Source organism: Bactrocera latifrons, unplaced genomic scaffold (assembly GCF_001853355.1).
Source record: "Bactrocera latifrons isolate USDA-ARS-PBARC rearing strain unplaced genomic scaffold, ASM185335v1 scaffold_7, whole genome shotgun sequence".
In the NCBI taxonomy this organism is placed as follows: Eukaryota; Metazoa; Arthropoda; class Insecta; order Diptera; family Tephritidae; genus Bactrocera; species Bactrocera latifrons.
In genome coordinates this window covers 2,206,640-2,233,472 of record NW_017537378.1, presented here as the reverse complement: position 1 = coordinate 2,233,472, position 26,833 = coordinate 2,206,640, and the positions used below count along the sequence as shown (strand labels likewise).

Below are 26,833 nucleotides of genomic sequence, written 5' to 3'. Positions count from 1 at the left end.
ACTCTCAAGTCTGAGCTCTGAGACCAAACACGAATGAATGAATTTGGCTTTATTTTACAAATTTCAAAAGATATTTTGTAACTTAAAACAAAAATAGACATTTATGTGTAAATTTATTTGTGCTTGAAAAAAATTAGAACAACCCTAATGTAGCTTTATTTATATTTATGTTTGAGTAGAAGTGATGCTTTGAATTTTAATTTTAAATTTCATATTTTAAAAAACGGAGATAACATTTTGCAAATTCGCGAAATACCTACACATACATATGTATATGCACTTATCTCTATTGCGTTTGTATGTATTTGTTCAAATTACCCTACTCCGAAAATGTCAAGCGGTTCATTTGAAACTGATGATTTTAAGAAATTGGTAAAAAGGATGCTATGATTTTTAATATAATATACATATAATGTACATAAGTAAAAATAAAATATAAAGGGTCTACCAACAAGAACGACGTGATGTTAAAAATTTCTTTCCCACGAGAGGTGGTCTTAGTAACCTGAACGGACCCGGAGTTTTTATCCGGTCAAGGACTGTCAACTCGACAAAACTCTGTTGGTATAGCAACAACAACAACAACGCAATGTTAAAGTGGGGGGGGAAAAAATGCGCAAAATCGTTCATTTTGGTTCTTTTTATTTCTAATGATGTGCAGGTAATTTAATGTCATTTACAATTTGAGAAAATGTCAGATAAGGGACCTCACGGCTCCGTTTCCAAATTTCCACCCCTTTACGCCAACTTTCGATAACCTGGTGATGCAATCCGGTTATAGTTTCGGTTATAGTGCAATGAATGTTGTCTTCGAGCTCCTTAAGCCTTCGATTTAACATACCGCCAAAGAAAATAATCTAGGAAACAAAATAATATTTTAAATGAAAGTGTGGTAAAACTTTTTAAATAATAATAACATCGTCATCGTCCCAATTAAATACATACTACATTATACTTGATAAAACGCTAGTAATCAATTCTTTATGATAACTTCGTGAATTTTGCGCTGTGATAAATTTGTTAATTTTTCCTTTATAATTTGTGTGAAATATAATTTTTCCATTACTTAATGAAGATAATATTCTAATTAATTTATGCAAGTATAACAATCGTATAATAACAATCAATATTATTAATCGATTATTATCGCGCAGACGATGGAAAGGCGGCACAATCGAACCACATCCAACGGATAAGGCATTAATTGTCAACTATCAGCTAGAAGCGACGGTCTTCGGCGAGCAATCCAGCAATCCGATGATTGAGGAAAAAAAGGTGAGTCAAAATCTAAGTGCGTCAAAGAAACACCCACCACTACGCATATATCGCCTTTTCTATAATATACATATATAAGCGATAAGGTAGAAATAGGAACTCCCATACACTTTTAAAGGAAACACAAATCATTAACAATAAATGATAAACATTTTCGTCGGTCAATAATCAAAGAATCGCATATAAACAGTTATTATTACTTTCTGATATGAAACTTTTTTTCGTTTGTTCAACTTTGGTGCAGCAATTAAAGCTCTAATTTTTCTGTTCACTACTTATGACGATATGATTTTAATCAGGGCCTCCTCTACGTGTTGAAAGTGTTGTCGCACAAGAAATTTTGTTGGATAATGATTTATCATTTTTTTACCAAGATTCTGAAGGAGTGATTGAATGAAAGGGTAAATACAATGAAAAGATACCGATCTGATATTTGGCTCAAAGTAGTGAATTTTTATCTATCCACCATCCACGCAACCCTTAGTAATTAAGCTTAACGCCAACCGTTAAACGTATATGACATCTGGGCATGAAAACTACTAGGCATTAAATTGTTTTCATAACCTCTTCGCAAATTTTGATACAATATTCTAAATATTTAGACAAATATTCTCGCAACGCTTTAATTGCCTTTAGCCTTGTAGCCAAAAAGTCAATGTTGACCAAAGTGTATAGCCCATAGGTTTCCCATAACCAACACAACAGTCTAACAGCCAAAATTCTGATAATTTAAGGGTAAGTTTTGTTTCTTAACTCACAAAGGGTTATCCATTTCGAGTGAACTTAAAAAAAAAAAAAACTTCTAGGGGCTGGGAATGTCACACAATCGTGGTGGTCAATCGTCCGGCCCAAAACAAGAAATTGTCCGCTCACCGATGTGCTCTCTTAATCCTTTGATTGATGCAAGTTGTGAAAAGTGGCGCCGTCTTGTTAAAACCAAATGTTGCCGAGATTACGAGCTTCAATTTCAGACATCAAATGGGTGGTTATCATTACGCTGTAATGATCGCCATTGACGGTTAAGTACACAACGGCTTTTTTTTGTGAAGAAATATGAACCGATGATTTCTCCGGACCACAAGCCACACCAAACCATTGTTTTTTCTGGAGGAAATGGCAACTCTTGAATCTCTTCAGCTTGCTCAACGTTCCGAATGCGGCAATTTCGCTTGTTTACATACCCATTGAGCCAGAAATGGGCCTAATCGCTAAACAAAATTTGGTTGGAAAACGTCTGATCTTCTTGGAACTTTTCAACAAGTTGTATTTCGTACGTATTTAATTTATTAAATACAGTACGAAAGTATTAATTTATGATCTTGACATAAAATGTGGCAAGTCCTTCCATATGTCAGTTCGAGTTGCAGTGAACGTTACCGAATCGACTCTCCTCGACCTGTACACTCTCAGCTTCGGCTGTTATATTTCCTTCACTGCGTGCTGGATGTGATCTTTCCGTCGAATATTACCCAATAATAAATGCTGGGTCTCAAGATAGGTGATGAAGCTTCGATTAGTACGCTCTGTATACCGATTATGTCGACCATAAGTTATAAAGTTGAACGGTTTATAAACTTTTTTCAGGGGTGTAAGTCTTTCTATGATGAAATGCGAAACTCACGCGTGATCTGTGGAAAAAAGTCAATCGAAAAAGTACCTCCAATTGGATCACCCGTTATATAAAATGTGTGAAAGAAAATATGCTATACATTTTGATTGATCAATTAATAGGTGAATTCGGCCGCTTTTACTTACTATTTAAACACCTCCGACAAATTTTTTTCCATTCAGAAAAGAATGTTTTCGAAATGAATTCGTCTTCATTTTGACTTGTTGTTGCATACTTTTTTGGCATCAATGAAATCATATCAATTATTCAAGTTTTTTACTTTAGCCAATCCTGTTACGTAAGCAAAAGTATAAATATGTATTGATGTAAATGACCAAAGGCACACACTTCAGATTTTTATTGCAATTTACAAATATCATCTCATGTATACATATGTACATCTACCAAAAAAAAAAATGTATAAAGCTCTACTGCCAAACGAATCCCAACTGTTTTCTCCCGACATTACAACCGTCCAAAGAACAGAACGTAAAAGTTTGGTTGAGCGGCAACCAATTACAAATGAATGCACTTAAAATACTTGGCGACCAGCAAACCTTCTGTTGGAGAATATGAAAGCACATTGGAACTTTACATGTAAATATGTACCATATGCATATAGTATATACGCACTGTTTCTGGAATATGGAATATGAATGGGTCGGAAATAAATGTATAAACATGCATTTTCATATACACTTGTATATAAATGTATATATGTATATGTAAGAAAGTAAATATGTTTATTTTGGAAAATTGGAAATAATGTAAATGAATGTAAATATATATGTATGTATATTTATAATATTTATAAGTATTTATCATTAAACCCTGAGTCATACATACTCTACGTTATCGATTTTTCACTCATTCAATCCTTTCACTGGCTTTCCTCCGCTCACCACAACAGCATTAAAACTCTGCCGCCCTATGACTCGGGAAGGACAACTTTGTATTGCACTTTAACCTCACTATCCGTCCTGCCACCTTTTCGAATTGCTTCTAAGAACGTACACACACCTAAAGCTTTGAGCGGTGGTGGTGCTGGTGGCGCTTTGATGGGTGGTGATGGTGGCAGTTCTGATAGCAATATGATGGCAGTGCGCCAACTAACTGAAACAATTACCATAAATGCATGTAAAAGTAAGCGTATGTGTGTGTGTGTAACAGCAATGAAGGCAGTAATAACAATCTTTATGTTTCAGCGTGTCTTAAGCCAGAACTTTGACGCTTTAGTTTATTACCACGTATTTTCGACCTGCGGAACAACGCACTGTGGGTTATGAAAATACCAATTTTTAGCAGTGATTTATTTTATGATAAAAAAAATCATTTTGAAACAAAAATTTTAATTTCAAGAGAAGGTTTTTATAAGACAAAGGCCGTAATCGTTCTACATTTTATTTTTAGAATCACTCACTTTTAAATATATGTTGAGTTTTCTGATTTTCTTCAACGTTAATGATTAATGACAAGCAAAACGATTAGCAAAAAACTTCATGATCTAAAAATGAGTTATATTTTGAGCGAAAAAATTTATAATTTCTTTTAATCTCTTTTATAATTTTAATTTATTACTAAAAAATAATGATGTTTATGGTTTATTATAAAATTAATCAATATCGCTGAAGCACATCATGAAAACACGAGATTAAAAAACCTACAAAGAATAGTAAAAAAGCATTAACATGATGTTGTCTTTTTTCATTCATTCTTAACGATATATTTTCAAAAATAAAAAAATATGAAATCTTTCACCATGCTAACCACTGATTCACCGACAAGTTCGACTGTTTCAGAGTCTTACATATAATTAAAATGTGAAAAAAATTACAAAGTCGTCTGCATCTAAGTTTAAATGGTGATCTATTTAGAGACTCCCTACTATTAAAAAAAAAATACATAAACTTCTGATTTAATGGGAAATGTTTATTATTATTCGAAGGAACATTCTTTGCAATTTATTTCTCGAAGATTATCTCTTTCAAATGTTGGCCTTGGCTACTTCTCACATGATCTATCCGTTGAGGACAATTTTCGATGACTTGCTCGAGCTCTGCTGGTAAGTGGCGAATAACACGCGTGATGTTTTGCTTCAAGGACAGAATAGAAGAGGGACTGTCCGCATAGACTTTAGACTTTACATATTCCCCTTAGGCAAAAGTTTAATGGTGTCATATCACACGATTTTGGTTGCCAATCGACCGGCTCAAATTGTGAAATTATCTGCTCACCGAAGTTTCTCTTAATAAATAATTGATGCGATTTGTTCGAAATGGCCCCATCTTATTGAAACCAAATGTCACCGAGTTCACTAGCTTCAATCTCAGACAAAAAAAAGTCGTCTATCATGGCGCGATAATGGTCATCATTGACGATTCGTTATCACCGGCATCATTTTTGAAGAAAGCAAGCTCTACAGGCCGATTATGTTGACCGTAAGTTGACGATGTACCACTACTTGGATCCCCCGTTAAATAACTCTACTCCAGCTACAGTGGATAATAGAGAGGTCCTTAATAACCTGTAATGGTGCAAGTTATGCTGCAAATAATATTTAAAGGTCAATTCATACATCTGAAGAAGAAGAGGTTTCTCTTTATATATGCATATGTATGTCTTTAATCACTCTTTTCTTCTAAAAGGTTTTACTAATCAGTACACCATGTCGTATGAAACATTAGTCATCCCCAATAAACGTAATTTGGATCACAACTGAAAGCTATAATCAAAACCCGGCAGACTTGTTTTAGTACTATTTAAGCAAATTATAAACTTTATTGGCAAAATTTTTGTTTTTGTACAAATATGTAGTTACTATGCTGACCATATGAAGTTTTGCTCATGCAATTTCCATTGGTAAACTAGAACTGCCTGAAACAAAGTTCTGCCAGCAATGACGCACTGTCCAACATTGCCACTCCACGGCCATAGTCACCACCATAGTGGGAAAAGCACTTGAATTGGTCTTGGCTTATGTTATGGCTATACAAAGTAAGTTCTTTTTTACTATTGTGAAATAAATACAATAAATCAGGCTAAGTGTAAAAGTGCAAAGTGTTGCTTGCAGGGTTCCAAATACAAACAGCTGTGTGTGTGGATATGTATAAATTGTATATAAATGTAGCTGCGCATCTAAGCACTTGTAAATACTTTTAGGCCTATCGTTAGATACACCTACTACCATATTTATTTATATTTATATATATGTACATATGTATGTATGTCTATGTATGTACAGCGCAAGTATATAAATTGTATATGTGTGCAGCTAGACGCAGATATTTAACCATTCAAGCATTCAAACTTGGTTACATATCATAGTTGGCAACTTCTGTTGTTGTGGATTGTCGTTTCGTCATCATGGCAACACGCTTCGGCTAAAATAGCAAAAGAGCAGCAATAATGGTTGGCTTGCTGACTTTGATGATGGCTATAACTAAACTGAAAATCAAAATGAAACAAATCCAATGCAACACAAATAAATAAATAAATATGTAAGTGAATAAATGAAATCAAACAAAAGTGAAAAAGTAAGCAAAAAAGTTGATTGCATTCGTTACCGCAATTGGATGAAACATTCGCAACCACTTCATTATTTCAGTTTCAATTGTTGATCAAACACACGCACATGCGCATATGCGCCGCTCACAAGTGTACGCCACCAGCAAGCATATGGCACACAAAGCGCGCACTTAAAATTTTGCAAGCTACGCAAGTTGGTGGCCGCACGGCTAATGAACGCATAAAAATCGTCTTATTCGTTATTGTAAATATTATACTTTTGTATATATTTTGTAATAATTTCTTCTTTGTTTATTCTATTTTTATTTTTGTTCTTGTTAAAATGCAATTCCAATTGGTTTCTGACACATTACTCAACTCGACTCAACAACAAAAATGCGAATTTGCGCCACTGTGCATACACAGCCATAGCTGCCTAGCAATCATACACTTGTGCGCCTGCTTTTGACTTATTTCCACTTCAATTAAATTATTAATTTTTCACATTTATTTAATTCTTACATTGTTCGCACACTTGAATAATTAAAATTAAGACACAATTGTTGTTGCTTTTGTTGTTTTGCACAAAGATACCATTCATTCCGCCTGAACTGCGCTTATTTCGTTTATTATGTGAGTCACGTTTTGTGCTTGGCTATAAATTTTCGCGTCATAAATGCCATAATTCATGCAACGTCATCGCCGTCGTCATCCCCAGTTCCCAAATGGCGGGTGCCCACACCACCACTGTTATCGCTATTGTGATATCTTTGTTTGCATTTTGTTTTGATAATCGTTTGCCATTTATGCCACACAATCGTAATGCTCGCAATAAAACGAAAATAAAGGCAATATTTAAATAACAATTGACACATTAATTTCTTTGCCAAAATTATGGCGACATCGGCGTGTATTCAAATTGATACTCAAAGTTCAACAACTTATCTAAGCCGTCGTACCATGTGTTAAAAAAGTAATAAATAGTGCACTTCCTGTAGAGTCACAAGCGAGCTCAAGCCGTCAGCCGAGCAACCGCATGTTTTTTACAGTTATTTTTTCAAGCTTTTGTCAATTTCGGTTGTTCATTCACACTTGTCACTTTGTTTCTTTATTTGGCCAATTCGCTAACACATTAATATTAATTATTGTTGTTGTTTTTTTTTTTTAATTTTCGTATTTATGTGCATAATTTTAAGCATTATGAACTATTTTAGGCGCATGATGTAGCAAAATAAAACAGTGCCCTCAGTCATGTTAGCTTAAGAAAACTTGGTTATTTTTTAATATGAGAATGCAACTGTTTCTCAGAAGCATTTTGAATCCATTTTAATTGGCAGTACCAAGAATGATTTCTGAGGAACTCTTCCGAAAATTAATAAAGTATTTATAAGAAGCTTTGATCAAACACATATATATATCGAAGAAAACTTTTTTATATTTATCGTCAGCCACCAGCTGTACACTCTTATAGAAAATTGTACTTGCTCAATTAAGCTCTGCAGCTAATTTTCTCCAGCAGTAGATTGAAGAAGTCGCACGATAGGGAACCTCGTTTGGTATCTCTCGATCCTGACGGAGATTTTAGTATTGCTCAACGTCAGTTTACATAGTCCTATTAGTTTTGCGGGGATACCAAATTTAGCGGCTCAGAGGCAGCTCCTCTTCGTGCTATCAAAATCAACTTTAAAATCGAGGAAGAGGTAGTTTGTGGCGATTTTCCTTTTCCAAGATTTCGCGGAGGGTGAAAACCTGGTCAGTTAAGAGCCACACTGATAATGGCCACTCAGTATATTGATGGATGGCTTTAATCTTTCATACAATACGCTCGATAGAACCTTATGTGCGATGTTGAGGAGGCTTATCCCATGGTAGTTGGCGCAGATTGTGGGCTCTCCCTTTTTGTGTATTGGACAGAGCACACTTAAAGTCCAATCGTCGGGCATGCTTTCGGCCGACTGTTTTCTAAAAAGAAGTTGATGCATACTCCTTATCAGTTCTTCGTCGCCATGTTTGAATAGCTTGGTGGGCAATGAGTTTCTAATTTTCCAAAAGTTAGAAGTTTCAGGACCTTTAAAAGATCGGATAATGTCCTAAGTGCATCCATCCGCTTCTCAACCTCCCTCAGCAAGCTTATCGGTTTTATAAACTCCCCACTCAACTTAGTTCAAAACTGAAAACCTAAAAAATAATAGAGGAAAAAACAATGAGGCCACACAATTAACAGATGTGAGTCAGTAATCACCCTCGTTATTTTTTTTTTTTAATTTCATGAAAACTTTATACACTTTGGTCCAGTTAAAATATTTGACTACTCAATTATGAAATTAGTGCACATCAAATATTCATAGATATGCACATATTTAAAATTGGAGAATATTTCAAGGAAAATATGATTAAGTTGCTTTTTAATACCACTCAATTTCGCTTTTCCCCTGTGACCTCGTTCACACTTCCGCCATAAAAAACGCACAATATTTTCTAGCATCGCACTGTTGTTATCCCATGCAGCCATTTTCCATTTTAAGCCGCACCCTGTGATGGAACAAATTTAATTACACCATAATACCCTTTGAAGTCCACTTTGGCGCACACATACCCATACAACAGTCTGGGTGCAAGTGTACTTCAACTCCCACCATTCAATGCATATCGGTGCTTATTATGGAGACTTTCAGTTGGGTCAACGGAAATATATGGTACACACACACAGGCACATCGGTAGGTGGCAATTTTAATGCATTTGCGTGTCAAAGAGAAATTCTATGAAATATTTACATACTTGTGGAAATGAAAAAGGTCACCTAAAAACGGACCTTGCCTTCAAAGTTTACAGTTTACTTCTTAGAAAGCAGGACATGCCATTTTAAGCTGTGTACTAGTGCTAGAAAATCCTCTCACGCTAATCGATATTACAATTATGATATTCAAACACTTTGTGTGCGTTTCCAGTATTTTTATTATGTTCATTTCGGCGTCACGACAATTGTTTTCTAACACGGCGTTTAACGTTTAAGTGCGAATTGCAAGCTACGACCTTTCGAAAGTGAAGTTTTGTTTGTTTTCATTATTCTTAGACGAAACCTCAATGTCGTTAGTTAAATGTGTGGTGCAATGACTGCGTGAAACGTTAATATATTCTCCGTTTTTATCTCACTAAGAAAACATAAGTATTTACAAATAATTGAAATGTTTAATCGAACTTTGCCAATAAATACGAATATATCGGTGGGTGAGCGTATTTGTTTTTCACATTTGATAGATATTTGTTTTTAAATACATATTTACTATACAAACTTTATCAAATATTTGTGTACTTTATCGATTTTAGAGTACTCATACAAAAAAATAAAAAATATATAGTGAATTATATAAGTTTTGATGGTTAAGTGTGATTACGAGCTGGCTTTTACTAACAGAAAAGCACCTTATACGAATAAAGATTAGCAGTTGACTCGTCCATACCCTATATGTGGGATTAATTGTAGGAAAATGCTCAATCATGCGTCTAGCATTTAGCTATCATCCATTCAACAAGCACTAGATGGTAGCGAATAGCAAAAATTATACCAGTTATTCAAAGAAATAGACAAAACAAGGAAATTCTGAAATTTTTGAAAAAAAAAATTTTTCAATTTGCCATTGCGACGCCAATTCTGGTGATCCCTCGGAAAAAGATACGCCCACGTTGGCAAGATAACTCCTTACAGGATCATCTAAAGTGATAAAATTCGTTTTTAGTTAAAACCTTAACTTAGAATTTGAACGAAGGAAAAAAACTGAAAATTGGATTTTGGCGGTTGAAAAGTTCTCGAAGAATTTTGCCAACCGACTTCAAAACTCAGTTTCGAGAAAAACGCGTTTAAAGACAGCGCACTTAGCCTAGCTAGTCTCGAGCGCACAAGTTCTCCAGGCTGTATCTCTGAAACTATTACTTGGATCAACTTGAAAACTTAGGGCAATAATCTAGACATGTTGGAGAAAAAATCAAATTTGATAGCAACTTTGATAAAACTTTAATGAACAGTAACCAAATAAAGCGAGCAAAAAAATGACGAATCGAAAACAGCTGTTAAAATCAGAAATACGATACTAAATGACCGATGGGTTAAACAAATTGACTTTAGGGAATCGGAAGGTCCGTTGGGTTTGGTGAATGATTAAAATCATGTTTATACCAACAACACATTTCGGCAGAAATTGTCAAGATAATGTTAGGAAAAAATTAATTTATGGTTTCTAAAAATAGTCCAAACAATCCAGTTAGAGTCAGAGAACAATATACTTTCTGAAGAATAAAATAGTAGAATGGACCGAAAATTAGGCACTTCTATACCAGTGACAATTGAGAACAATTATTTAGAGCCAAATTTATGAACACTTTTTTTCCAATTACCGCCGAAACTGTTTATGTTTTATGGACGAAATTGTAATTGCTATTATCGTGTATATTAAAAAGGGTATATTAATGCGTATACAAGCAAACTAAAGCATTACCTCATTGCACTTACTTGTCGTAAGTATTAGGCGAATAGCTAAGTGCTAAATAAATATTGAGACTTGGCATACATAAATTAACACATCATAATAAAAGTCAATAATTTTTGACATGAATGAATGTACGTACGCTTATTTACATATGAGTATTGAATATACAGAAATTAGTACAACTGGGTGTAATTTCTCAAGTCATGCATACACACTGTTATAGGAAATATTGCAGATTTGTATTTTGTGGAGGTCTTTGTGGATCACACCCCTCGCCGCAGTAACAAATTAACGCTTTTAAAAAATATTCAAACGAATGAAAATATACCGAAAGCGGCTTGGCGTATTCGTGCCTTTTGTTTTCCACTCAATAGCGCATAATTTAAGCTGTGCTAAAATACATACATATGCACATGCATATAAATATACATATGTATGCATACTAGTATATGACGGTATATGCACGTCATGCAGGCATGTAGCCTATGTTTGGAAGTATGAATGAAAAGCGAATTTTCAAATAATGGCGTTAATTAATTAACAAATATTGGAAAAGACACGACAGCACGACAGCTTTACGTTACTGACAAATTACAAGCAGACGCCCAACATAACGTTTGCTACTAAATATGTACATGCAAACCTATGAGCAAAAAATAGTAAGACTTTGTTCAAAAATTTAAGATTCTTGATTTATTCCTCAAAGTCTATGTCGTCCCTCTCAAAGTAGTCCCCATTGGGTCCAATGCACTTCAACCAACATTTTTTCCAATCCCCGAAACAGTTTTTAGAGTCAATTTCCGGAATAGCCATCTTCAATTGACTCAAAATAGGTTTCCTGAAGCTTTCATTTTTCTTAGGCTCAAATGTGCTTGCAAAATGGTTTTCATTGATCGTTCCCATATTCTAACGATGCTAGCAAGATCTCTGACTGTTAATCGCCGATTCTCAAGCACCAATTCATTAATTTTATTGTCGTGTTGATCATTGACGTACGTGGTTTGTCGTCAAAATCTTCTCGACTCTCTTTGCATAATTTACACCATATCAAAAATACTTTCTCGTGGCAAAAAATTATCACCGAAAGCCCTTTTCACTATTTCGGCATCAGAAATTTTATTCCGCACATAAAATTTAATACCAAACACGAATGGATTTTCGGGCGAAATTTAAATTAAAAAGTCGTACTTTTTTTTGTCCACAGTAGTATATTTCGTCAACTTCAAGACAGGCACATCAACACATTAATTAATATAGATAAGTACTCGCTAAACTAAAATGTTGATAAATATGTTATCATATGTTATATTAAATGGCAACACTGCTGTGCAATATATAAAAAAAAAATGCAAAAATCAAGCTATAAATTAATACATCCACAAGTGTAACTATATTTGCACCTTCATACACACCTATGTGCGACTCCATGTCCAATTATGGCATTTCGAGGAAATCCACAAAATATTCCACTTTTCTTATTCTCTTTTACAACTTTTACTTTTGATATTGAACTGTATTTAAATTAGCTGATCACGCTTTGTGAAATCTGTTTCCTTGCTTCATCTGTCGGTGTCTGTATAGGAGCGTACATTATTACATTATACATTTCTATAAACCCAGCAGGAAAAGAACTAATAAACTAACTTAAAACTGATCAAAAGATCAACCAACTAGTTAAGCGAATATTATTCCTTGTACAAGGTAAATCGAAACAAATCCTGCGAAATATAACTTTTCAGATTGCAGTCGGCAATACGAGTATACCTCCTCATTCTAATATCAAAAAAAGCTGAATATTAAGGGTTTACATGGGTTTTCAATAATTTTTTCTCATATACAAAATTTAATATTTTATTAAAATTTTTTGTTGTTACAAACATACATTATTGGTAAATAATTTCTGAAATTTTTGGTAAAAAATATTTTAAACTTGGCCTTTGCGACCCCATTTCCGGTGACCCCTCGTAAAAAAGGTGAGCCCGCGTTGGCAGGATAACTCGGTATAGCAAAGAAAGGTGAATTAAGGAGTGCTTAGAAATAAATACCAACTTCTTACCACTACCAGTGAAAACATTAATCAATTCAAGGTAGAATATTTCAAAATCTTGTTCAAAACTACTCAAAAATCTCAGAAGCGTGATTAAGCGATAGCAATTGCTGATCTCATTGCCAAGCGCTTAAATCATAAACTTTCATATAGAATTATTTGGTGTGCATTGAAAGTGAAGTTTATTTAGCATTCTTTGACTCGTAGAGCAAACAACATGAGTAATTTATTGCTGGGTCTGTTAATACTATTCTTAGTAATAATGTTTGCGTCGAGTCAACAGTACGTAAAGCAATTTGTCTGTCAAACTAACTTTGAATACATCCTGTTCTGGAATTAATGCCACGAAAACATTAACAACACGCGAGTGTAAATAATTATCGTATTCAAATGCAACAAAAAATCGGTGATGATATGCAAAAAATCAGACGAAGCTCAACTTATGATTAGAATGATGTAATTTGGTGGACTGTGAAGAAATAAAAAATTTAAAAAATAAAAAATAAATAAAAAAAACTTAATTAAGGTAATCATTAATGTAATTATGTTGTTTATGGAAATTGGTTTAACACGTAAAAATATCGTCAACTTCGTGTTAATTTCTGACTATCAAAATTAAAAATGAAGCACAGAGTTTCGATTCCTCCACAGCATTGCTAACTTTGGTAGCCAAGTGTATTACTATATAATACCAATATTACTATATAATATGCAATTTTTGGTATAATGTGCAATGAGACATTAAGCACTTGCTCTAAGCATTTCAATAGATTAGCTAATTCTATAAGCAATACTGATTTTACGCGTTACTTGCGAGAAATAACTAGGAAACTGCCAATAAATCAATGCGATAATCATTAGTGCAAACTCGTTCCATATTTGACTTTTAGCTGAGTAAGCCACAAATCGACTTAAAAAGGCATTATGGCTCGTGTCTGAGTTTTTGTGTTTGGGTGTCTGGCCGAAAGGTCGCCTTGCCTTCAATAATCATAAAGTACACAAACGCTCACACGTGTGTGTATGTTTATAAAGTATATTATTTTTTTAATAAAACACTTTTATCTACACATTTCTGCTACACACACATACATGTGTCGATAAGGTTGTGTGAAGTCAGCATGCTTCGGTCACTCGTGGAGTTTTGTTTATATTTTGATTTGCTGTGATGATGTTTATTGCCTGTTGTTTTTGTTATTGGCATGATCTTGAATAGATACTTAATATTTACATGTTTGGGTTTTTGCTCGTTTTGCTGGATCTCGTGCGCTACTGCGGCTGCGCCTGCGCTTGCGCTCTGCGTCGCGGTTTGTCGTTAGTCGTGTTGTTGTTGTCGCGTTTATTGTTTATGTCACGGTGGTAATCATATATTTTTTGCTTAAATAATGAAAAGCGCGCGCTCATGTGAGTTTTGTTATTATTTATCTCAAATTTGTTTTTAATTATTTTTCACCTTTTCAACGGCGAATGAATTATTTTCCACTCATTGCTCTTCCCATTGTCATTTGCGTTTAGTGCCTGTGTTAGATGTGCTATACCGCTGCTTCAGGTAGTATTATGCAAATTAGCGTGAAATAGTCAGAGTTTAAAAATTTAACATTTACAAATTTATGCATTCATTTTGGAATTCATATGCGCAATTAGACAGGTGTAAAAAGGATTGATAGCAAATTTTCAAACAGGTGACAATTTTTTAACTCAAACAAGAAAAAACGTTAAGTTCGACTGCACTAAAGATAAAATACCCTTCACAGGTGCATTTGGACGACAGTGTAGCGGCTGTCTCTTATATCTCATACAGTTCTTCGTTCCATCGATTGCGGTATTCGCCGTTGTCAATGCGCAAAGGACCATAAATCTTCCGCAGAACCTTGCTCACGAAAACTCGTAACGTCGACTGATCAGATGTTGTCATCGTTCATGTCGCTGCACCATAAGGCAGGAAGGGAATAATGAGCGACTTATAGAGTTTTGTTTTTGTTCGTCGAGAGAGGACTTTGCTTCTCAATTGCCTACTCAGTCCGAGGTAGCACCTGTTCGCAAGAGATATCCTGGGTTGGATTTTCAGACTGACATTGTTGGTGGTGTTTATACTGGTTTCTTATTTCGTTATGTATAGAGTGTTCTCTCTTCCGATGCTGACGTTTAGTTTACTGATACTGTTTTCTACGTGGCGGGTCCCGAACCCAGCGCACAACCCTGTGGAGGGGATGTTTCGTCTTCTCCCTTTATCTCGCCTTCAAACCGATGTTCTTATTCTACCCAGAGGATACTTGGTGAAAGACCGCAAGTCTTGAGCTACATAAGTCATATGTAAAATAATAATTTCTGGCCACTCCCAAGTGAATGGCGATCAGATATTTAATCCTCCTTCCGTGAACTTCTATACATGACTCCATCCACCTATTGGCAAAAGATATTCTGCGTTGGATTTCGAGGCTGACTTTTTTGCAGGTGTTAATGTGGCGCGGTTGTTTAGGAGAATGATAGCAATATCATCGGCTAACGCCAACAACTGTACACTCTAAAGGAAGATTATATCTTCCGTACTCAGTTCTGCAGCTCGAATTATCTTCTGCAAGAGTAGATTGAAGAAGCCCACGGCTCGGGGAGGTCCTCCTCGATCCTGACGGATCTTTTGGTATTGCTCAACGGTGGTTACAAAAAAATGCGCAGATCGTCACGCTGATCGGCTATGTATATAGAATTTAGTATTCAATCCCTCCAACGTTATTTTCTGGGTTTTACTACATCGTGGTAAAATAAATATACCCTCAGAGGGTAATTAATTAAAAGTTGAAATTACGTTCGGAAGTACTTTCTTTTGCATCAAAGTCCAAAAATTGTTTAAGAATTCACAACTTTTTTAACAACAATCGTTGTCGTAATCTCGCTCAGTCGCCACTTGAAAACAGTCATAGAAATGTTATCGCATATGAGTAACTGCAAATTCACTCGAAACTGAAAATCGTCTGCCCACCAAATGCTTAACTGTTCAACATTACCCGTATGCCTACGAGGTAGCCTCACCACTTTTCAGCAACAACGAAATACACCAGTAAGAACATTAATTATATTTAAGTAGATATAAGCATACTCCCATATGAATATGCATATGTATGTATATGTGTGTTTGTTTGCATATTTAACTTATTTTTGTAGACTTGAGCTGCGCTCAGAATTAAGCGCTCCATGCTGCTCACAATCAGTAACGAATTGGCCACCGCCTAAGCTGTTTGACAGTTGTGTCGTCTACTTACTTACGGTTTATTTTTTGACTTCAACAGACATACGCGTATATACGTACGTGTTGCGAGTTTAATGCACAGTTAATTGAAGCATACTTCAGTGTCACACCAATTGTGTTTCAAGCATAAGGCAGAAATGTCCTACCGCTGCCAACTGCTGTGAACTTACAAGTCGAGATCGAGACGGCTTTGATCTTGGCGCTGAGCATTTATCAATGTATACGAGTAAATTATGTTTCGAAACTAGTTTTCGCCGCGTTTCATTGTGTTTTCGAGCGCTTTGTTGTAATTCGAAAAAATAAAATATATAAATATCGGAATTTGGTGTTTTGTGGTTGCTGATTGCTGATTGCTGCTATTTATTGTTTATGTTTTTTTTGTGCTTTATGTGTTTTAAATTTTTTCTGCGTTAGCGCCAAGCTAACTGCTGAAAAACTACATGATCGAAACGAAAACTTTATATAAAGCATATGATGTCAAATACATAAATGTGAACCATCATAATCACACTTAATAATTTTTGCAACTTTGTGTATTCTTTATTGCTTTTAATAAGCGAGGTGGTGCTGTATACATACTGATTATATTAAAAATAAAAATAAATACATAAAATAAATAAATAAAATTGATGTGTTGTGAAATAATGTTTTTTTTTCACTTTGTTGTTAATTTTTTGCGCATTGGCACTGCATGGCAAAAGTTTAATTTATAAATCGAAACATTATAAACCTTGTCAATTACTGATAAGCGCCGTGAATATCGCTGTCAAATCTTGCTTCGACGGATTTTTGTGTTAGTACGTTCAAATACAATATTTTAATATTTTTGATTTTTGCAAGGTTCATTAGCGAAGTGTATAATCCTACAAATTAATTTTAATTATGACTGCAGCAATGATTTCACTGCCGGTGAGTGCGCATTTGTTCACTATATTCACAATATTTTATGAATACACGGTGCATGGATAGGTTGTATAGAATTTATGAAATCTAAGAACTAGATGGTTTTAGAAAAGTTGTGGCTATTTAATAAAAAGAGTTGATTTTTTTGAGCGATCAATCAGCTACCGAAAAAATAATAATTTTTGACATGTTCTTTTATAAAGCATTTCTATATTTTATTTTTACGCCGTAAGTATATTTCGAAATCTACACAAAAAGTATATAACGAATTCAAAGGATCTGATTTTTATCACTATTTCGACTAATGTCACAAAGGTGTTTAATAACAATGGCCACTAATCAGCCAATTGCAGAGTGTTTCTGAAAAAAAACATACAAAATATTGCTAAGAAGCCTATTAGCCAATCAGAAGTGGCACAGCTCGTACCGGCCTCTGTATGTCTGATAAAATCGAGACATATCCCACAAATGGTACAAGAAGCTCGAACAAGGATCTAAGTGTAGGTTAGGTCACCAAATCAAGGCAAACGCTTAAACCCATAATACTTGCTGCAAATTTACGCTAATTTATTACAGCTTTTAAAATTGTTTATACTAATACTATGCGGTTTTCCTTTTCAATATAGAGTATACCAAAGCCTCCTTAGTAAAGTTTCCCTTCTGTGCACAGCACTTACATACATACATATTTGCCATTATTAAAACTCAGGCATTCACCTTTCAGCGTATGAAATACAAGCACTTAGCTAACCGATAACTGCCTTATCTATTGAGTGTGACTATCTAATTTGTGTAAAGAAGCCGTTGTCAATATTTGATTGATACTTTAAATCTTCGTAGATAAACGGTTAATTAACTTATCACTCGTAATAGGGCATAAGGTGATCGCTCTTACAATATTTTTTATTACCTATAGATATGTATAATGGTATTGTATTTGCTGCGTAGTAAAAATAGCGTAAACAAAGTGAAGCAGTATAAATTTTACAATAACAATTTTCCATTTTAGAGTGATATTACAGGAGTGTGTAGAGAATTATGTTATAGGCTTTATAATTTTCCGTATAATAAATTTCCCAACAAAGTGTATATATATTATATAATATATATGTACATACATGTATAGAAAGTAAATTTGATATGTACATTGTGACAAAAAAGTACCCGGAAATTGGAAATAAATTGCAAAATATTTCATTATTCATCAACACTTATTTAGTCGTGTTCAATGTAATCCCCAACAGATTTAATAAATTTATGCCAATGATATTTTCAGTCCTCGAAGCAGTTATCATGAGCACTTTTTGGGATGGGCTTCAACTCCCTTAGCGAATTTTGTTTTATCTCTTCAATCGACTGAAAACGGGTTCCGCGGAGCGACACGATCAAGCATATCCAAAGAGACCTATTTACGGTAATATTTTTGAAAACAAAAAACAGTTTTATCCGGATGAGCCGAGTAAGAACGAGTTTTATACCCAAAATATCCACCAAAATCATTCGAACGGAACGAGGAATATTTTCAACGATCTCTCTTCTGTTTTTGAAGGCTTGTGTTGATAAAATTGAGTAGCCCATAAGACTTTTCCAATATTCGTAACTAAGCAAAATATTTTGGAATATCATTCAACCAGAAAATTGTATTACAATTTCCGGGTTCTTTGTTGTCACAATGTTTTTACAATATTTAATCGCACTTACCCGATGCAAATAAAAAATGCTTTAAAAATATTTTAATACATGCTCATAACCAATTGTATAAACGTTCGTAGCTATTTATTTGTGCAAATATAGCCATTAAACGTTATTTGCTTTGAGTTAATTAACTTTTTTGCTTTTAAAATCTTTAATTTCAATCAAGCAACTCAAAGCTATTAAATCATCAAAAAAATGTAGTATTATAATAATTAATGAAACTGTATTTCTTAAGCAACTTATTTCAATAATGGAGAAATAGCAATAACTGTTCAATAATTTAAATTTTAATTTAATCAACTATATATTATATGTATATGAATATAATTATTTAACTGTGAAATTATTTGAAACTGATTATTATTGTAATCATAAATTTACAGTTTTAAAATAACACTCTTAACGCTTTGAGAGCCTAGCCAAATCGGGCTGATAAGTACTGGTTCGCATATTAATTCATAATTCATATGCAAAACTCAAAGAAAAACTTAATCAGCTACATACTAAGCTAAACAAGTTGCACTTTTTGTTGTATAAACATTTGAAATAATATATTAACCTTATAATTTTACCAAGCGACAATAAATTTTCCATACACCATATGATGTCCTGGCAGTTAAAACACCTAGTTTTTTATGAGTTCTCAAGTTATCTCTAAACTAGACTAAACTAGCATAATTTAGTTTTTAATGCAGTGTCTCTATCTTTCTAATCACAAAAGAAATCCTGATCCAATACAACCACTACAGCAGCAGGAAGGGCAAAAATACTGCCTATTTGTAGGTATAAAGTACTGGAGCGGGCTCGAAAAACTGAAGCAGCTCTCTCTCCCTATAGTCCACCCCGTCAAAATAATTCGTTTTATAGATATGCCGTTAGATGAGGACGTCTGATTCCCCTGTCAGATCAAATTCGTTTGGAATATAGCTCGCTTACCATACTAATTTCTCGATATACATATGCATTATCGCCTATCGTAAAATATCAAAAATCATACGAAATATTATTAAGTTGTTGAAAATTATATGTGCTGTTAATATCGGCCTAGCAGACAGACCACCCACTAGTATTTTCATGCTCTACTTTAATACAGTTATTTGGTTCATGGCACCAGAAAATGGCAAAATTGCACAAATAATTGTGTCAATGCGAACAATACAATAACTAAATAAATGCATTTTGCGCTTACACAGATACACACACTCACATAAGCACTTGCATTAAATTCTTAACGATATTAAAACAATGTATGTATGCATCGACCGACAATTCCACGCATGCCAAGCCTCTTCCTATAGCTCATTTAAACGTCAGCTGCAAAGCGTATCTTTGTATATCAAAATAAATAAATTATAGCTCACCGATTGCAAATATTGCGAATGAGTGTGCAACCATAAGCTTTGCCAAATGGCAAGGCATACGGCAAAGGCGATCAGAATTTCGATTAGAACTAGTTGGTTATTCACCATTTCACAACTATATACCAATTGGTTTAGAATTGATTAGTTTTGGAACAGTTCTCACAGATTTGTACTCTCGAAAAAACATTTCTGCTCAAATCGATCAAAATGCGTAGAATTTATTTTGTCCCTCATTTACAATTAATAATGCAAGAATGTGATACAAAATGCTACAATTCCCACCAATACAAAGTTATAAATGTTTGTATGTATACGATTATGGTGCTTCAAAGTGGGTTGTTTTAATTATTTAATGTGGATCATGTCTGCTTTTTTCTGAGCAGATTTTAAAAAAGTTTGTTATGAGGTCAATTTGGTGTCACATACATATATGATGTGGATGTCTGTATGAATGTAAGTATGCACTTACACATAAATAATACCCAATTGCGATGATAATATCATCTATCCATCACCTGTCGATCGTGGGAAGTTTACAGCCCGTAGACGTGATGCGGCGTTTACTTATTGGATTCGAATTTATTGCCAAATTAATATTCATGAGCGTCTAAATGAGGTTAAGAGTAACTGTGTGGAGATTCATACATTTTTTTATGAATCTATGGCTTGCTTAAAGACAAATACAGAAATAAAAATGTAATGTAGCTTTACATATATTTTATTTTTTTTTTTTTATGAAAATATGTGTATTTATACTTTCTTTTGGCTCTTTGATCTCAAAATCCACTTTTTATGTTATTTTAAATGCAACTTTATGGAACTAGGGTAGTGTTCCTGAGAATTATATATATTTGGAATTGATTGTCACCCGCCAGAAAATTTAATTTGATGTATAAATATATATGTATGTATAAATACATCGAATATGAAAAAACATAAGTTCACCAATTAGTTTAAAAAACTGCTTAACCAAATAAATGACAAAAGAAATTTAGAAGAAGAAGAACTTTTGAGGCAGAGTGTTAACCTTATTTAAGGGGCTTTATATAAAGTTAGAAAGGCGAAAAAAGTGTTTTTTTTCTGAGAAAACTTTTAAATTTATTGATCCAAAACTAGTAAAATATTTATTAAAAATTAGTAAAAATAATTATTTGGAAAGGAACTACAGCTCTTCTCCGAGAGCTTCTCTCAAAAAGGAAGCTTTGCGGAGACCATTATATCTCTGAACTGGATCCTCTGAAATTAAAAAAATCAAGCAGATTTCATTAAAGTAATGTTAAATCAAGTAATTAATCGAAGGAATAAGCGAAATAAAATTTTATTACTAAAAAACGTTTTTTTTTTTAACTCTAACTTTATATGACCCCTAAATATTAAAATATGGTAATTTAAGGTTGCCATGTTGCCAATATGGATAAGACTTTAATACGGTCAACAAAATATAGTTCTAAAAAATTAATTTTCATTTCCAATATTTTAACAAATTATTTATTATTATTAACCATTAGCCTGAGTAAATAAGCTCAAGCCTGATGGAAATAAGCTCAAGATACTAAGTACCAAATGCCCAGAGCTGGCACAAATCACTAAATTTTCACGTATTTTAATACAGACTTCAATTTGGGTTCATGAGCTAACACAAGCATAGCAACGCTTAATCCAATTTACAATGCACTTAATATTTGTTATAAGCATGGGCTGGGATGGCCTTCAGTGCCCTCAGAGAATTTTGTACTTCATAACTCTTCGTCTCGTCACCAGGAATTATGCGTTTGATGAATGTAGGGTCATCAACAATATCTCTTTTGCGGCCTCTACTTGACATTGGTTTTGCGAAAGATATAGTAGGTCCTTTGGTACAAATTTTGCATTGATGCCCCTCAAACCAAAAACATTAAACGAAATGTGTTGAATGAATCTATTAGAAGTATTACGATTTTCAGCACCGTTTTTTTAATTCTTTCGATGTTGTCGTCTTTAATTTCTTTCCCATCGTTAGACAAGCTTTTTGCAATGTCAAAATCCAAACTAATTGACATTTGAAAATCAAACCTCACACGAACTTAGAAAGGGTTATATCAATGTAGAGAAACATATTTAATCGTTTCGGTGGGGTGCGCTCGACCACACCATTTATCTAACGCTATTATTCATTAAAATTACGTTAAGAAATATTCATCATCCCATTTATTTTTTCTATTGTATTAAACTTGTTATTTAGTAGACTGGCAAAACGGAATAGAAGACTTATTATTATATAATATACTATACAAATAAAAAAAAAAATTATCTACCTCAAATTGGCTCAAAAGCCCGACTTGGGATGATATTCTACTCTTACGCAATGCAATAAACTTCACTTAGGTCATTGTTCACATGAAGCCTTGATATTATGTTATCATCGCATTTCCATAATGAAAAAATACATACGTAAGCAAAAAACAATGTAGAAATATACATATGTGTATATGTATGTAAAGAAAAGTAAATAGCATGATTTATGTGTTAGCGCGAAATCGACATCTAAGCAAACTCATCACAAAATGAAATGCGTGAATGCTTCCTCACGCGTTTTAAATACCGGCTGCCAACCAAACAGACGCCGGGGCGTATGAGTAATGTTAGACGAGCACATAAAATGCGCAGGTGGGCGTTGAGCCAAACAGTGAAAAGCGCACTTAAACAACTGTACACGCGCGTGAATAGGAAAATACAAATGAGAGACTAAAAACAGACAGCTAAAGAGCTTTGAATTGCACACATGCAAATAAATGTAAAAATTATAAATGTATGTAGGCATGTGCCATGCTGCAGCAAGTTCACTAGTCTGAGTTAATGAACTTGAGGTAGCACTAAACTAACGATGCAGTGGCGACCTGCCAGTTTTGAATCATTCATAGATATACATACATACATACATTCATCGACGTAATGAGATCTTCATTGTGTGCCTGCGTAATTTTGCATATTTTTGGATGAATGGATCATTTCTGCTTATGTCCGAATTCATTCTTATACTCCTGTATATGTATATATATTTTGCTACAAAAATTATATTAGTATCGGTTGTGCTTGTGTGTATGTGCTGACAAACAATTAGTGCTCGTGCCCACAGTTTTCATAATATCTATTATGGTGCCATAAATAAAGTATGACGAATACTCGGAAACGTTCCAAAAATATGTGTATGTATATTTGTGTGTGTCTATATGTACCACAATTAAACACATGAAATTAATTGTGAGTACCAAACATTATAGTTCACAATAATGAAGAAATATTAAGTTATTCTATTAAAGAAAACAAGAATTGCTTTGTCACATTTTTACAATTATTTTTACAGCCGCAATAAAAATGTATTCCCATAAAAAGCACTTGACCGCTACCGCCTTTTTGAAATACCTAAAATAGCTACCTGTGCGCAGTTTAGCTCAGCCTCCGTTATGAGATGTGCTGGAGCCAATGAAAGCGAATGTGGGTCAATGTCGATGCGTTTGGCAAATTTCCGTTGCACTCGAGCTATAGCAAAAATTACACACATACATACACATAGCACATCTAAAAGGGGCATTTTGCCCATCTGCGGAATTTCCTCTGCACATGTTTGCCATTGAGTGGACTCGCAAAGGAAGCGCGCTCAAATGACAGGGGATTTCCTCCGCTTTTACAAAAGCAAATGTAATTTATGTAATAGATTTCTGTGAAAACACTAAAATGCCAAAAGTATGAGCGAACATAGGATTGAGCTTGACCTTATTCAAGGCCCGGCGTGCGTTGCACGAACATAGTTTTCTCATTTAATAGAAAATGCGTAAGAAACATATTGCGGTAATAAATATTTACATATTTAGCTGCATGCTAGGCCAAAGGAATGTGTGTGTGTGGGCATGGATAAGGCAGCAAGTTTTCTCTGACGTATGAAATAAATAGATTGTGTTGGAAATGTGCCCAAAAAGATTTTATTTTGATTTTTGACATGGTGATGATGCTAAATTGCCATGTGAATGCTGCTATTGATGATTTGTGCCATACTTACATAATTTATGATATAAATACATACATATATAAGAAAGAAATATTATAAATATTCATAAATATACATATTACAATGAAAATTATTAATTGATTGAGCTGATTGAACTGTTATATGTTACGCTACAATTTAAAAATATTTTCTCATAATTTCAAAAATCAAATAGTTTTTGAGTTAATAGCAGGAACAGTCAAAAACGCTACTGCCTTCCTCCCTTTTCCTTCCTCATYGKCAAAATGTGTGCCCAGTGAAAAAYGTGGCAAAAACGCAGAAATCAGCCATCTTTGTTTGTTTTCATTTGCACAATGTTGCCATTGCTCAATACGCATATATAGTTTTGTACACATCTATGTTTTCAATTACAATTTTTTATAATATAAAGTATTAAAACTGAAAACAAACTACTAAAAATAGTTTATATATTTATAAATAATAGCATTCGACTCGATTTTGAGTTATTTTAAGAAAATTTCAAAAATATTGAACAGATTGAAGTTGATATTTACTACAGTATATAGATATTGGCAACCCTGGGTTGTGAGAGAGCAATCAGCTGACACGTTTCCACGGCAAAAACCAAAATGCTGTAGATTCTCACGTCATCCGACGTCAAAGAGAGAAGGGTGTAGCGTTTTTCATTGGGCACTTACATTGCGCGCCCATAAGATAGGTCGTATCAGCTGACACGACCCACGATTCCACATTCTCTACTGTTCCTGCTATAAGTCGTTACATAGGTTTCCTTGGGTGAGAAAAAACCATATACACTATTAACAAAGAAATTTTAAAATTTTTGGGAAAAAATAGTTTAAACTCGGCCATTGCAACGCCATTTCCGGTGACCCCTCGGAAAAACAGATGGGCCCGGTTTGGCAGGATAGCTCCTTACAGGATCCTCTAAATTGAAAAAATACGTGTTTTAGTTAAAACCTTAACATAGAACTTGAACGAAGGAAAAAAAGTGAAAACAAAAAAAATTAAATTTCGCGACATTTTTTTTCAAAAAATTGTAATAAAAAAATTTTCATCCAAGCCTTACAGAACTGTATCCCAAAGAACTGTGTAAAATTATATGAAGATCGCTTGAGTAGTTCTCGAGAAATCTTGCCAACCGACTTCAAAAACACAGTTTCGAGAGAAAGACGTTTAAAGACGGCACACTTATCAAAGCTTTATCTCCGAAAATTCAGAATAATATTGTAGAGGTGTTGCAGAGCTTAATAAGACAATAAAAATTCGATTTTTTTTAAACCTTTAAATCCATGTAACTTCTCAAAAGCATTGAAATAGTAATCGCTCAGTTTAGTGATCTCAATCAGTTATTTTTTAAACGAATTTTTCTCGATACGGTATTTTTCAAATTTGCTGAAATGATTACTCGGAGCCAAATGATCCAACTACTAACAAATTATCGGAGATTGAGTGCAACTCGAAAAACCGCAAATTTTTTGCACAAAAAATTTTACTCCCTACTATTAAAATATGTGTTAACATGCATTTAAAATATTAAGTAAAGTTATATAGAATATTTTTTAATTCGGAAAAATCGCCTTTTTTGGTTGTCACACTAGTTATGCCTCTTAAAATAGCAAAATGTATTTGTAAAAAAATTCAAAAAATCAAGTTTATTTTGCATTATTATAATTTTTTTTCAAAATATATAAAAGAAACTGAAAAAGCATTTAACAAATAATAGCTAATTTATAATGACTGCATATCACTTAAATTTAAACTAACCAAAGCGATTTCGGCGTCATATGAAAAAGTGTTGCAACCAAATTCTCTATAATTATCAATATGTATATTAAATTGTGTATAAATACAAGTTTTTGTGTTTACTATTCATTTTGCTGTGCTTTAAGAAAATACTCATGTTTGCATGTGCCGATCTCTACTAATGACTTTATCTAAACTTCGTACGTGAGTCATTGCAATCACATAGAATAACGACCTCGACTAAGGTTAGGAATGAGGGTTCAGCTTTTCGTTAATTTAACTACTTAAAAATATGAATTTAATATTCATTTAATAAAAAAATATAAACTTATTATTTTTCTTGAAAGGGAAGCTGGAAAATCAAATATAAATTTTATTAAGAATTTTTGTAAATAAATATCAATGTGCATAAAAAACAGGCTTAGTATTATGGATATACTCAAAAAAACATAAATGTGAATATATGTATGTATGGGAATGTGCAAATTAGTACTTAAAAGTAAAGGGACAATCCAACACACCAAAAGTTAAGCACTTTTTCTGTTCTCGGCCAGGTTATATTTATGTTCATACCTTTCTTATGCAAATAAACATATTTTGTAGGCAGACGCTAATTTGTACAAATGTATAGGTATGTATGTATATATTCACCTTATACGCGTTGACCCATCAAACGGCTATGGTGCTTATGTAAATTGAAATGACAGTTGGGCACCCCTTTTTGGTGGCTCCAACATTTGACGGAAATTGTAAATTACAATTGACTTATGCGTGCACATTCACTTCTGTACGTGCATACGTGTGTACGTATGAAATTGAAAATACTTGTTTAACGGGCCTATGCGTCTGCGCATTGATTTTCAAAAGTTGCTGGTGCCGCTGCTCTTCATTGTCGGGAATTACGGGTAATGCGCGCAAAGTGCACTTCAATTGTCCAACCATTATGCCAAATGCGCTTGCA

The 26,833-nt window shown here is 33.8% G+C and overlaps 1 protein-coding gene across 5 annotated transcripts in view; it reads left to right on the top strand.

The window, feature by feature from the left end:
- Positions 1-26,833, top strand: part of LOC108975907 (kinesin-associated protein 3) — a 41,168-nt gene that overhangs the window by 2,129 nt on the left and 12,206 nt on the right. For 4 of the 5 annotated variants that reach the window (XR_001993905.1, XM_018944721.1, XM_018944720.1 and 1 more), the window contains exon 2: positions 1,155-1,275. Coding sequence is in view for 4 of the 5 variants with exons in the window: in XM_018944721.1 (XP_018800266.1) it covers positions 1,155-1,275 (121 nt within the window). In the remaining variant the exon portion in view is untranslated. Of the gene's footprint in view, positions 1-1,154; positions 1,276-16,886; positions 17,074-26,833 lie in introns of those variants that run through there. The other variant, XM_018944723.1, reaches the window with a different exon arrangement.